The sequence below is a fragment of the Mustela nivalis genome (assembly GCF_964662115.1).
Source record: "Mustela nivalis genome assembly, chromosome: 3".
Lineage (NCBI taxonomy): Eukaryota > Metazoa > Chordata > Mammalia > Carnivora > Mustelidae > Mustela > Mustela nivalis.
The window spans coordinates 43,969,126-43,983,637 of NC_139022.1; the positions used below are offsets into that span (position 1 = coordinate 43,969,126).

Genomic DNA, 14,512 nt, shown 5'->3' on the forward strand with positions numbered 1-14,512 from the left:
ATTTCTCTCCACTTTCATAGTGGGTTGGTAAGAAACCAGCCCACACAGGTACACACATCTGCATGTGTTTTCATTCGCACTTGGAGGAGGTGACCCTGGAGGTGATTTTTCAGTGAGCATCTCGGGAGCCCGACAGCGTGGACTTTGTGGATTTCCGATTCCGGGGGTGTAACTATCTGTGTGGCCACTTAGGCAAACAGCTAGAGAAAAGCCTAACTCGCCTCGGAAAGTCTCTGTCTAATCTAGGTATTTAATTATCACATAGAGATGTACACTTGGCCTTATATGAAGCACAGAACTTCCTATGTCCGATTCTTTTTTTCAAATACCCAGGATGAGAAGTGCAGAAACACAACCCCAGGTCAATGGTCTTTCCTTGTAAGTGTTCCAACAATTCTCTTTGAAGTGGATTCTAAAGCTTCAGAATTTTTTTTTTTTTTACAAAGTAATATAATAATGTGAAAGTTTCTCAGCCGTGAAAGGTAGTATATTTGGACACACTGATCCAGTAACTAATCAGTTTTCTAATAAACAATCAGCAATTCGCTAACATGTCATCAGCACCTCGGGAGGCTCTGGAGAGAGGATGAGCTGCCCATGGACGTTAATGAATACACCAAAAATCATTAGCTGATCAATACTTCTGAGTTATTTTCATTGAGCTGATAGGTCTGATACATTAAAGCTGACATTATACATTTGTCAAGATCACAGTGCAGTTTTTAACAGTGGAACAGGCTGCTAAAAATATTCCTGGGAAGACAATCAAAGAAACACAACTTCTTCACCCTGACACATGCAGCTGGCACGGGAGCCCTGGAAAATCCCAGTGTGACGGTCAAGCCCCCAGCCTCCCAACATTAAAAAATAGACAAGAACACCCCAAAGTGGAGGGACATGGTTTTTTTTTTTTTTTTTTTTTTCCTTTTAGGTAAAGGCACTTTGTAGGGTGGACTAAAAAAGTCGGGGAGGGAAGAGAGGACTATTCCCCAGATAACAGGGCATATGGCACACAATGGAGTGGTGAAGGCTTTAGAGGTCTTGAGAGCTCTGCCCCAACCCCATAGCTCTGCCCCAACCTTCAGGGACCTGAGACCGAAGGTTGTGTTATTTTCAAGAGGGACAAGTATCTGCAGGGCTCCTGAATATCCTTTTCTTCAAAGGATTGAGGAGAAGACATTAAGGGGATGATGTGGTGGCCACGGTACCCCGCCCCCCCAACCGCCGCGGGTCTCGGCCAGTGCTCCAGGCAGCCCAGGTGTGGAGGGCAGTGACAAGAAGGCACAGTTTGTGCCAGCTTGCTACACTAGTTTGCGTGTGTGCATAACCAGAGACAACCAGCCAGGAGTCATAGCCACCACGGGAAAGCTGGAAGCCACCACTGGACGTGTGTGCACATGCACACGCGTTAGTTTCTTTGTGGCTTGAGCAGCCTTCGAACTAGTGAGTGGGTTGCGTGGGAGATGGGTCGAGCTCAGCGTCACTAGGTTACAATTTTTTTGTTGTTGTGTGAGTTGAAGACAGGAGCTTTTCCAGAAGGAGGATGCCAGTTTTCTCCTCATCAGACACACTGACCCCCTAATTATGGCTTCCAGGGTCATTCTTGCCTGTACCTTTTCGGGAGGTGGATTTCTTCTGGCTGATGGTGAATTCGTCTCTCTCCCACCCCACGCTATAGACAACTCTTTTAGCACCCCCCCCCAATTGTGGCTGCTTGGTGATACTTGTACACCAAAGCAGCCACCCACCCCCACTGCCCATAGTCACGCAGACTGACTTCGCGCTCCCTCCGCCGTCCACATTCGGAGGGGATGGCCCTTGAGCCGCTGTGCCTGCTCGGAGGACAATTCCCCGATTTTAAATTAGCAGCAGGTGAAATTCTATTTGTCGTCCATTTCTCTTTGGGGTTACGGAGCAGAAAACTGCAGACAAGCTGCGGCTTTGATGGCTCACTCCTAAAAATCTCTTTTTGTTCTTTATCTATTTGAACTGACAGTGATCAGAGCTGCAGCAGGACAGGGCTCTCTGGAGAAATCACCTTCCCCCTGCCTATTGACAGATCCCTCTGTTCCGCACCAGACGGGCTTTGTCCAGTCCTGGCCCTCCGGGCCTGGGACGGAGCCACCAATTAAACCTCTCGAGCCGGTAAAATCGGAAGCCACTTTGGAGTGTCGGTTCTCATTAGGCAGGATGAGAGGAAGCCCATCACCCTGCAGGCCCCACTCCCCGGTCTCAATTTTCTCTCTTGCCTCCACTAGGTGCGAGAGGTGTGAAAGGAGCTTCACGCAGGCCACGCAGCTGAGCCGGCACCAGCGGATGCCCAATGAGTGCAAGCCAATAACCGAGAGCCCAGAATCAATTGAAGTGGATTAACTGATTGACTGGTTGGAATTAAACTGCAAGGGAAGTCATGATTAAATGTCATGGACACTTAAGCAAAACCAAAGATTTCCTCTGAGCAACTTTCAATCAGTCCCAGAAAACCAAAAGCAGTAATAAAATAAGTAAGATGTTAAGAGATATTGATCCTGGCGTGGAAGTCCGACCAGGACAGAGATTATTTATTTATGACTAGGGATGAGACTCGTTTCAGTGGATGACTGACCTGGGACGACTCCCGTGTCCGGTCCCACCGTGTATTTGCTTTGTTTCTAAAAAGCTTTTTTAAACTGTTATTTAATACCAAAGGGAGGAATCCTGTGGGTTCTTCTGCCCACACTTGTGACTGGGAATGCACAGGGACTTCTTTCTCATTGCACCTTTTTTTAGTAGCATGATTCAAGGGGACCCATTGTACGGCAGCTCCCCCCAACCCCCCACTTCCTGCCTCTTGGGTTCAAGGTGGGGAGGGGGCCGATGCGGCTGCCCCGCCGGGACCGTGGAACCAGACGCCAGAGCCTCCACTAGGTCAATGCCACCGTGGGCCCTGAGGCTGGTGCGTTTCTGTGTTTTCCTACGCACTTTTTACGCCACTCCTTCCCTCCGCGGCCTGGCCTTGATGCAGATGAGCCTGGAAGAGGCAGAAGATGGTTCGGTTTCAGAATTCAAGGAGAAGTGGGGACCTGCCTTTGGCCTGTCAGGATCTCAAAAACATTGAAAATGTACAGAGCTTCATAATACAGTATATTGTTCCGAAGCGGCTAGTCGAGAAGAGTTTGTTTTCAGTACCGTTTTAGCTTAAAAAAACAAAACAAAAAATAAAGTTCTTCGGTCTGAAGCTGAAATAGAAGGTATGAGGCTTCAAGGAATTTTTTCGTTGTGTCTATGAAGGTGTTGAATGTGTGAGCAGGACGGGTGCCCAGCCCCATTGCCAGCGCCCTGTGGAGGCCCTTTCCTCTTCCTTCCTCCCGTAGGTGAAGCCTGGGAGACCCCTTTCCTCCCTCTGCAGTGTCAGGGGAATGTTCCTGCAAAAATAAGGGACAGGAGCCCAATCCAGGAAACAGTGAGAGGAGCCATCCCAGAGGGTTGGGATGAGAACAGACCGCGTGGGAACCGCTCCTTTTATCCATTGGAATTACCTTGTCCTCTCCTCTGGCCCTTGACAAGGCTCTTCCTTCATCATTAATCTGTTGAAAGAGGAGGGATGGTGTCCATAATTTCACTGTTTGGTTGAGTGCAAGGAAAGCGAGTGAACTGGTCTTTGGGCAGCCTGACGGTCGTGCCCAGTCCCTCCAGGGCACATCCCACAGAATGATCTATTACCTGAGAAGAACCCGCCACTCCTGCCAGCATCACAGCAGGGACAGCATGCACCTTGTAGATGCCCTGATCACCCGACAGCGGGACACAGTCTTTTAAGAAACTCCCTTATCTTTTAGACCTCCCAGGGTCTTCCCGTAACAAATACATGAGACCCAGAACTCGCTCCTGGAAGGCAAGGGTACTTTGTGGTTCACTCTACTTGGTCTTCATGGATTTGGCTTTCAGAACATCTTCCTTCCCTTCTAAGTTTGCTTCTCCATCCCTTAGCACCCAAGTGTCCCATTGAAAGTGGAGGAACACAGGGCCTCGTTAATTACATTTGTAACTTATTTATATATATGTTGTCAAAAAACAAAACCGAATCGAGGCAATTTGAAGATCTGATTGACTTTATTAAAGGATTCCTGAATTGGGCCATGTCCTAGCTTGCCAGTTCCCAGGAGTTGGGAGTAACTGAGTAGGAGGTTTTTATAGGAGGGAGGGTTGGGCGAGAAAGGTACCAGCAAAAGAAAAGGAAGGATTCTTTCAGGCCAGGACATCATCTTTTTTTTTTTTTTTTAAGATTTTATTTATTTATTTGACAGAGGTCACAAGTAGGCAGAGAGGCAAGCAGACAGAGAGGAGGAAGCAGGCTCCCTACTGAGCAGAGAGCCCGATGTGGGGCTCAATCCCAGGACCCTGGGATCATGACCTGAGCCAAAGGCAGAGGCTTAACCCGTTGAGCCACCCAGGTGCCCCAAGACATCATCTTTTGGGGGAGAAAGGGGCCTGCAGGATTTTTCTCATGCAGGTTACCTCGCTAGTGTAAGTCAGACATTCCAGATTGACTCTTAAAGGGTCATGTTTGTGGGACAGGTTAAAACTGTAATTAAGTCTTGGTGGGCTCTCGTAGGGGCCAGATGGCTCCATTTGGGGCTTGTTATTTCTCTTTTCCACAATATATTTATATCTCAAAATAATCTGTAACATTGTGGGCTCCAAAGAGGGATTGGAACAATCCCGATCCCCATGGTCCAAGATAACCTAGAACATTCCCTCCCTGCATTCTTTTTTTTTTTTTTTTTGTCCTAGAACTCCAGCATTCTGTGCTCCTATGTAACCATTGCTGATAGAAGTGTTCCGTCTGGTAGATCGGAATGTCTTCTGTTTTATAGCTCTTTGTCTCAAACGATGGAGACCTTTGCCGAAAATGTGTACCATTGGGAAGGGTGGAAAGAACATGGAGCCATACGAATCCAAAACCTGTAAGAAAGTGTCAGATCGGCTATACAGACGAGTAAGCTGTTCTGTTGATTAAGGCAGAAGCATTTGGTTGTACGTTTTGAACATGACGATGTACAGGGACGCACCTGTACGTCCCTAACGGTTTCTTCCAGTGAGAACAATCAGTTCTGCCGTTTGCCATATTTCACTCTTCGAGAGAAATGTACTCTTCTCCTTTCCCGTGGCCTCCACGTGCAGAAATTAGAAGATTTCACTCCTCCCTTGGTGTCTGCCACGGTAACTTTCCATAACAGTGGTCTCTCTCACTCTTCGTGGTCTTGCCAGCTGATCCCAAGGTCCCACTTAGTATGGCGGTAGCTATGGCGGTAGCCTTTTTTTTTTTTTTTTTTTTTTTTTTTTTTTAATTTATTTATTTGACAGAGAGAGATCAGAAGCAGGCAGAGAGGCAGGCAGAGAGAGAGAGAAAGAAGCAGGCTCCTGGCTGAGCAGAGAGCCCGATGCGGGGCTCGATCCCAGGACCCCGGGATCATGACCTGAGCCGAAGGCAGCGGCCTAACCCACTGAGCCACCCAGGCGCCCCTGGCGGTAGCCTTTTTAAACCAGAAGGTTCTTCTAGCTTTCTCCCCCCATTTAAGCTTATTCCCACCCCACTCCCATCCCTGCTTTCTTAGTAAGGCAGACTTTTGGCCTGTATTTCCCACCAAACTTGGCCAGAAGTATTTTCTCTTTAACAAATAGAAAATCGGGGACACTCCTAATGGTCACGTTGCTAAGCCATTGCCAGTTTCTAGCAGACTAGCTTCGGCTGTCTGTCTGTAAGACAGGTCTCCACTTGTAAATTGACTTAGAGTCCTGAAGCAGGTCTTGACATCGTTTGGGTCCCAGAGGCTTTTACGTGAAGTATGTACTGAAATAGGGGTTTCTCCTTAAAATCTCCCAACTGTTCCTTTAGTGTTTTTGTTTAAAAATTGGCAGATACTCACACAGGACCTGAAAATGGGTGGCAGAAACTGCAGTCACAAAGATTTGCCCGTTTCCCTTATTAGCAACTAACTTCCTAATTCATGACAGCCTAAAGAGAGTAAAAGCTCTGAATGACTGAGACGGGGGGGAGGCTATCTGCTGAATCGGTGTTTGACTCCTGGCGGATTCCCTGTGTGCTTTCTTCTCTCCAGGGTGAATAGTTCTCCCCCCAGAATAAGATGTACCATCCTCACACATGCTCATTTGTCTAGCTAAGAGTCTGAGCCAAAGGGTAATGCCAAGTAGGGCTGCAAACATCACATTTCTAGAAAAATCTCGGTAACCTCAAGTAAGGCCAAATATTTTCCCCAGGAAATGTGCATGATTTTTTTTTCTTAAAGATAAGCTCTTTGTTTTGATTGTCTTTATCTTTAAAAGTGACTTTTTTTTTTTAAAGGGGGGGATATACTTTTACATAGTTATTGTGTGGATAATTCAAGTTGTGAACCTACATCTTGCAGAATTTGTATAATTTGATTCAGTTAAACATTTATTGAACATCCATTCAAATGCAGCCATTTGGTGGGGAAAAGAAAGACTTCCGGTGTAACATAACAGAAAAAGATTATGTTACCACTTCTCTCCTCCGAGGGCTTTATAGTTTATTGTGTTGTATCTTGGGAAAGCTTGATTCGAGTCTGGATATACAAAGATTTACTAACACTTGCCAGCTCGTGAATTCTTTGCATCAGTTGCCTCATTCCTCATTTCATTCTTTTCCTCAACACATATTTAGTGAACTCTTCCTTGAGATAAAGATCCCATTTTTGGTGTTCGCTTTCAGTGGCATCATGTAAGCAACCGTTGGCGGGAAAATGTGATTCTCCTTGTAAGTGGCTGGCTTGTGGCACAGGGATTGTAGTTTTCTACGCTGTTATTTTAGTGAAGTCCCAGAGATCGCTGCATCTGAGAATCAGAGAGCTGCAAACACAGCTAGAGACCAGAAGGTAGCGTATTTCAAGACAAATGAAGATATGCCACTACCTTGTCTTTAGTTGGTCCACTGGACCAGTGGTTATTAGCGTCCGTGTCAAGATACCAAGACTAGAGTCAGAGTGTTAGGGATTTGATGACCCTTTTCCACAGTGATAAAAGCTGTGGACAAACAGGGACGGGGTGGAGTGGCTCAGGGAAAGAACCATGCAGACCTGGTGTGGGTCCGAGAGGCCTCATGGGTGACAAGATTGACCATGCAGCCCGTGTCCCCAGCCCACACCCCAGGGTGTGGCTATGGGACTCTCAGAGGTGGGGGCCCCTCAGTTCTACTCGGGCATTTCAGAAAGCAAGTCAGCCTGGATATTCGCCTCTGGTTTATGGAGAGCCGTTGTTTGGTTAAGTTTGTTCTTGAACCTCACCATCTAGCTCTCAATGCAGCTTCCTCTTCAATGGCAACATGTTTCAGGGCTCCAGGTCTCTGGTGCATCATTGCAAAACGAATTGGTAGCTATTAGTTGTAAGAGTTGTACATGTAAGAAGCTACTATTTCATTGGTTTTCATGGTAGAAGTAGCATCATTACTGTATTTGCACTGTTTTAAAAACCCAAACCCATGTATCTTCCGAGGTGTTGGAAATGGGAAACCTGGCGCATCTCAAAAAAGCAGGGCCTTTCTGGAACAGCACGGGGTCCGTGGGTCACTCTGGGCAGCCCCAGCAGCCTCGGGGCTCAGAGCGAGTCTGTCATTCTCTTACAAAGGCCACCTGCATAGAAGTCAGTCACGTTTTCAGAAATGTTCCTCTTTTCCTTTCCGGTTGTGAATTTAATTTTATTTCCCATAACATTTAGTGATTCCTGACATCAAATCTGGAAAGATCCTAGGAGATAAACTTCTTTAAGTGAGAAACGGCACATTCCAGAAATGTCATTCATTTGTCAGGAGCCTTTCAAAAGGCAAAGAGGTTTGGAGACATTTTATGAAGTGACATGATGTTTGCGTACTTACCCACCCGAGAGTCTGAGGTTTCCCCATCACTGATACTTACCTGAACTACCACAGAATAACAACATGGAGTCCCGGGAAGATCCACATTTCAGGCCTCTCAAGATTAAATTCTGGGGGCGCCTGGGTGGTTTAGTGGGATAAAGCCTCTGCCTTCGGCTCAGGTGATGATCCCAGGGTCCTGGGATGGAGCCCCGCATCGGGCTCTCTGCTCAGTGGGGAGCCTGCTTCCCCCTCTCCCTCTGCCTGCCTCTTTGCCTACTTGTGATCTCAGTCTGTCAAATAAATAAATAAAATCTTAAAAAAAAAAAAAAAACAATTGGGGCGCCTGGGTGGCTCAGTGGGTTAAGCCGCTGCCTTCGGCTCAGGTCATGATCTCAGGGTCCTGGGATCAAGTCCCGCATCGGGCTCTCCGCTCAGCGGGGAGCCTGCTTCCTCCTCTCTCTCTCTCTGCCTGCCTCTCTGCCTACTTGTGATCTCTCCCTGTCAAATAAATAAAATCTTTAAAAAAAAAAAAAAAAAACGATTAAATTCTGCAAACCCAGCGATCAGCTGTCAGGGACAACTGGCCGGGGAGAGCCAGACTGGGAAGGATATTGCTTTGCTTTACCTGCGGAAGCCTTGCCACAGGTGGTTAGCCTGTAACTCGTGGTTGTGTTTAACATCGAAAATATTTATTTAGTTTCTCCTTTTAACTAATGGATGTCAGCTATTTCACCAGATCAATATAAAAAGCGACAAGAAACAAAAATATGTCAGAAAACAGGGCAAAGATGTAAAACTACTGAACTATTTTCCCTCTGTATCGAGATGCTACTGTTGTGCTTAAAAGAACTCTGTTGAGGGGCACCTGGGTGGATGGCTCTGTTGGGTTAAGCGCCTGACTCTTGATTTCGGCTCAGGTCATGATCTCAGGGTCATGAGATCCAGCCCCGCATCGGTCTCTGCACTCGGTGTGGAGTCTACTTGGGATTTCCTCTCTTCCTCCCCCTCAGCCCTTCCCCCACCTTTAAAAAAAAAAAAAGAATCTTAAGCAAATTGTAATAGAAAAATGAAGTGAGCTTATTCTCCAGTTGTTGACAGGGATACTGAGAGCAATGTACACCGTGCCATCACTGTCAGGCACTGTTAGCCGCTTGACATGGATTATCTGATTTAATCCTCAGTATCTCTACAACCAAGATACTATCATTATCCCATTCTCATATGTACTTCATCTTAGCAGCTTCTTTACCCTGCCGCCTGCCCCCCCTTGCCTCCTGCTCTAAGACCACACACCAGGGGCACCTGGGTGGCTCAGTGGGTTAAGCCTCTGCCTTCTGCTCAGGTCATGATCTCAGGTCCTGGGATCGAGCCCCACATCAGGCTCCCTGCTCGGCAAGGAGCCTGCTTCCCCGTTTCTGCCTGCCTCTCTGCCTACTTGTGATCTCACTCTCTCTGTCAAATAAATAAATAAAATCTTTTAAAAAATAATAAAACCACATACCAATAATTTTTTTTTTACAAGGAAAACTTTCTTCAAGCTTCTTTTTGAGAACGAGAGCTTTGTCAAAGGAAAAGACACAACCATCCTGTGTTTCTAAAATGCGTTTCTGAAAGCAATGCTGAGATACTCTGAAAAGACATACAAGGTAGTTGCTGATTTTGTAATCACCAAACCCCTGCTGTTGGACAGCAGAATTTCAAATATCCCAATGCTGGCCGCCATTGTTTTTGTTTTTTCTAAACATGCAACTAAAATTCTGTGTTCAAAGAAAAAAAAAAATCCTCTCAAGCATGGGATGCACCTGGGAGCCAAATGGCCACCGGCAGGAAGGCAGATTATGTTGGGCACTGGCCAAAAGAGAGCTAGGCTAGCTCACTATTGACAGGCAAAAACACATCCTGAGCAGGGCTAAGCGAAATCTAGTATTCTTTTGTTCTGAAGAAATGCTAAGTGAGTTACTTTTCAGGCATCAGTGGAGTAATAAGGTAGTCGTGTCCATTAAGAATATGAGCTTATGTGGTTAACCTGTTGGTTTAGAGCAGTGAGGTAGAAAGATTGGAGTCCTTACGGCTTTGGTCTGTCAAAGGCACAAACAACGGAGTTCAGGTACTCGGGAGCCAGGTCACGTTCTTAGGCCCAATCTAGAGACTATTCGTGAGGCGTATTCAGAAAGTTGACACAATTTCTTCACGAACTGCCTTTCTGGCAAAGCAGTTCTTGACCACGCCATTGAAACCACAACGTATGCTACTTTTTTTTGTGAATTCAGATTCTATCAGGCTTATTTGTTTGTCAAAAGGATGAACACGTTTTCCCCATCAGTCAGACCTGGTGGGTTCCAGCTGGTATCTCCTTTCTTTTGAAACATCTCTGTTGGTGTCTTTCTACCTCTAAGCTTGGCATATCACTCCTGACTGAAAACAATCCTAATAGAAACTTCAGCCAACTGAAGGGGTGGTCTCTACAGCAGAACTCTTTTTGTCTGTTTTTTTTTGTTTTGTTTTTTGTTTTGTTTTTAAATCATGTCACAGCAAGTGATCACCACATGTGAGGGAGAGCAGACATTCATTCTAAATGGCAGCCATTTAGACTGAATGTCTGCCTCCTCACACTGTTGATTCCCCCAGTCAAGCCTTGTCTAAAAAACCAAGCCTCATAGACTCCCTTTCTCTGAATGATCCAGTATGCCTATTTGAGTGTTTCCCGACTGAGAGAGAATGAAGTAGCAAAACCAGAGGCAAAATTCTTCTCCTGGGAAGTTCTAAGTACTCTGTGAAAGACGCTGCCTCTGGTATAATCGTGAAGGCCCAGGTGGTGACTTCGACATTAAGAATTTTGGCTCACATCAACAGACTTATTTTGGAAACCTGATGTCCCCAAGTTAATTTATTTTGTTCTCTTCAGGGAAGGCTTCCAGCTTTGTAGCAAGCTAACAGAAGTGTTAGATATTTAAGTGTTATGAGGGCACTGTGTCAACTTCCTGAATATGCTAATTTTAAATTTCTTGTGAAAAAAAATTTATTGTGAATGCTCCCTCTTGGAATAGAAATATGACTCTCTAACTTCCCACCAAATAAAATGTTAGGGGTAGTGCTTCTTTTGGGTTCTTCTTTTTGAGTTTGGAAAGTTTAAACAAGTCAAGAGAATGAGGAGAAGCTCGCTGTGGTGTTGAAAATTTGTTGTAAGAGCCCTTGATATGACCGCTTGCCCTTAGAATGGTCAACAATTTGTTTATGTATTTAAATCTTATTAAATTCACATCTAAAACAAACAAACAAACAAACCACTACAGGGCGCCTGGGTGGCTCAGATGGTTAAGCGACAGCCTTCCGCTCAGGTCATGATCCTGGAGTCCTGGGATCGAGTCCTGCATCAGGCTCCCAGCTCCACGGGGAGTCTGCTTCTCCCTCTGATCTTCTCCCCTCTCATGCTCTCTCTCATGGTCTCTCTCTCAAATAAATAAATAAAATCTTAAAAAAAAACAAAACCAAAAACACTACAAAGGACCAATGAGATCATCCCTGCAGCTGTATTCTTATGATAGAATCTGTTGGGGTTACATTATGTTTAAATGAAAAGCAGGCACACACTTAGAGATAATCGGCCAAGGAATGTAAATATATTTGATGCATAAAACACTCCTGCACTGACTTGATCTGCCCATGGGTTCTGCCTTCCCAGTCCCATATTGGTCATTTTCCCAAGGGCAAGCTCTTCGATTCCAGAGTCAGTCAACAAACTGATTCAGTAGTAGATATCAACAGATTCTTCTTGGGAAAGTGTTAGCTAGACATTGGGATGAGGTAGTTTGTGGAAGTCGCTAGCAGAAAGACTGTCATAATTCAGCCCTTTGGTTTAATTTGAGTATTTCTGAGGTTGTTTTTTTCCTCATTCCTCCTCCTCCTGCTGCTCCTCGAGTGGGGAGCCTGACCCGAGGCTTGATTCCAGGGTCCCAAGATCATGACCTGAGCTGAAAGCAGACACTTAACCGACTGAGCCACCAGGTCCCCCAGAATTTTCAGTTTCAAACTAACTATATAATAAATAATTAGCATGTAATAAACATATTAAAGCATGGAGTAATCTTACAAGACCTCCTATCAGTTTTCCCTGCCTTCATGTAGCCAGTGGGTATACATGCACACACAACAATTATATGAGATAACAATTTTATCTGTAACATCCTTACTAAAAGAATTTCAAGCTTCCATATGCATTCTCTTAGTTTTTACTATCCTCTTTCCCAGAGTAAGGGGTTGAATGGTACCTGTCCCCCAGCCCCTGACCAAAAAGTAGGGGAAAAAAATGCCCACCCAGACCTGTGAACGTGACCTTACTTTGGAAAAGCGTCTTCGCAGATGTAATTAAGGATATCAAAATCGTCCTGGTTATCCAGGAAGGTCCTGAAGCTGAAGGTGCACAGAGCAAGCCATGTGAAGACAGAGGCAGAGGTTGGAGACTTGTATCCACAAGACAAGGAATGCCTGGAATCCCCAGAAGCTGAAAGAGTCAAAGATTCTCCCCTAAAGCCTTGGGAGGAACCATGGCCATGTTTACACCTTGATCTCAGACCCCTGAAGCCCCCAGATTCTTTTTGCGCTAATTTGTTACTGCAGACATAGGAAACGAATATACTCCGTAGTTCCTAACCAAGCTTCTTGCAAACAGTGAAGGAGCAGTCAGATCTATCTTTGGGAAATTCTCTCACCAAGATCATTTAATTTGCTTATATTCTTATCAGCCAAAGAAGTCTTGTGACTTTTGCCGTGCAGAATGACAGCATTCTGTCATGATAACCATTCCTAAGTTAATGAAGTACCTGCATCTTTATGGAATCTGTGCTCTGCTGACTCTCAGGATCAGCAAGCTTTTTTTCAGACTTTGGCTAAACATTCTTTGCTTTTCAGACTTCTGTCGTTTATAGGGAATATAACAGAAAAGAGTCTATGTGTAACCCACTGGTTTTAGGTATGTTTCAAAAGTTATACATTTGCAATAATAAAATTTGAAAACTCAAAATAATTTTTTAATGTAAACTATGGGAATAATAACATATTCTCCACGTTATCTTCCTGGATATCTTGAGGCATAGGTCTGCTTCTGTCCCTGATTGGATGTTTCTTTTTCTCCCTTTTCATTTAGAAACATTTAATTCCAATTTTAAGTTGGAATAATAAAATTTTAAATTTATATAATCAAATAATAAAATTTTAAACTCAAAATAATTTTTTAATGTAAACTATGGAAATAATAACATTTAAATGAAGTCTTTCTCCACATTGTCTTCCTGGATATCTTGCGGCATAGATCGGCTTCCATCCCAGATTGTAAGGTGAAATATCTTAGCACACATCATGTCTACTGATTCGACAAACATTTATTTTACAACAAGCATCCTGGACCAGGCCCTGCCTCCAGTGCTTTACTGTATTGCCTAACTTAATCCTTTTAGCAGCTCCACACAGGTCAGAACCGGGAGGTGGAGGTGGGCATTCTAGCTCTGGATCGGCATTCTAGATCATGACCCATGCAGATGATTGTTGCTCCACACTTCACGTCATAGTTATTATGTGACACCCACAGTGCCCTTTGAAAAGGGAGATTTTCACTGGCACGTTTTGCTTTCTTGCCAAAACACGATGAGCAGTCAGGGAATACATAGCTGGCTTTCCAAATTTACCAGCAAAGGTGTGACTTGTTTTGCTGTAGGACACCCCTTTAAATAATGTCTCTGTACTTTTGGTCTCCCTGAGGCCCCAACAGCATGTCTGGTAATCTTTTACTGTCAAAATTATTCTGTACTTGTTCTAGAAAAGTGCTGGTGGCTTTTTGGAAAGATGCTTGCACTGTGTTTATGAATAAGGGGAAGGCTTGAGATGCTTCCTAACTGATATGATAAAATTTCATACCATAAGGTACTTGAGAGGGGGTAAATGGATAGACAATCATACAAAATCTTATTTTCAGATATTTTATACTGGGATTCATTCATCCTCGCCCATATAGATACATATTTGCTATTGGTACTTGAGTCCTGGTGATCAGTTACATTCATTCATAACATTATCCGGAATTGTGGGTTTTTTTTTTGTTTTTTTTTTTTTTACTTCTTTTGCACTTTAGCATATCTGCCACTGTGGAGTTAGTGTGTGTGTGTGTGTATGAATTGGTGATAGAATGAGGCATAATTGAGAAGCATCAGAGGTCTGAGTCCATAGTCTCAAGCCAGTTTGCTTGAGGTCACATGCCATATCCAATGCTTAAAAATTAGGTGACCATTAGCTAGATACATAATCTCTCTCTGACTCAGTTTTCTCACCTATAAAATGGGGATAGTAATAATACATGCCTCCTGGGATCAGTCTGAAGAATAAATGTATTCACTCAAAACAGTGTCTGGCATATACTAAGTGCTTTGTAAATATTTGCCATCTAACCAATAAAAATGTATGTATAACAAAAATGAAAAATACAGATTTAGATTTTATAAATGTGAATGTACAAATATCATGAAAGATCAGCCTCCTGTTACCTGAAAGGTACCCATGACAGTTTAGCTACCTGTCATCCTAGTGGTGGGTGTGTAATATTTAAGAATATAATGGTTACTAAGAACAGAAAGGGAATTTTGCAAAAGC

At 44.3% G+C, this 14,512-nt stretch overlaps 1 protein-coding gene across 1 annotated transcript in view; it reads left to right on the plus strand.

The window, feature by feature from the left end:
• The window catches only part of PRDM6 (PR/SET domain 6), a 105,158-nt gene extending 101,910 nt beyond the window's left edge, over window positions 1-3,248 (plus strand). Inside the window, exon 8 of the mRNA XM_082724361.1 lies at window positions 2,259-3,248. Within this exon, the coding sequence (XP_082580487.1) occupies window positions 2,259-2,373 (115 nt within the window). The 3' untranslated portion in view covers window positions 2,374-3,248. The remainder of the gene's footprint in view (window positions 1-2,258) is intronic.
• The last annotated feature ends 11,264 nt before the right edge of the window (window positions 3,249-14,512 follow it).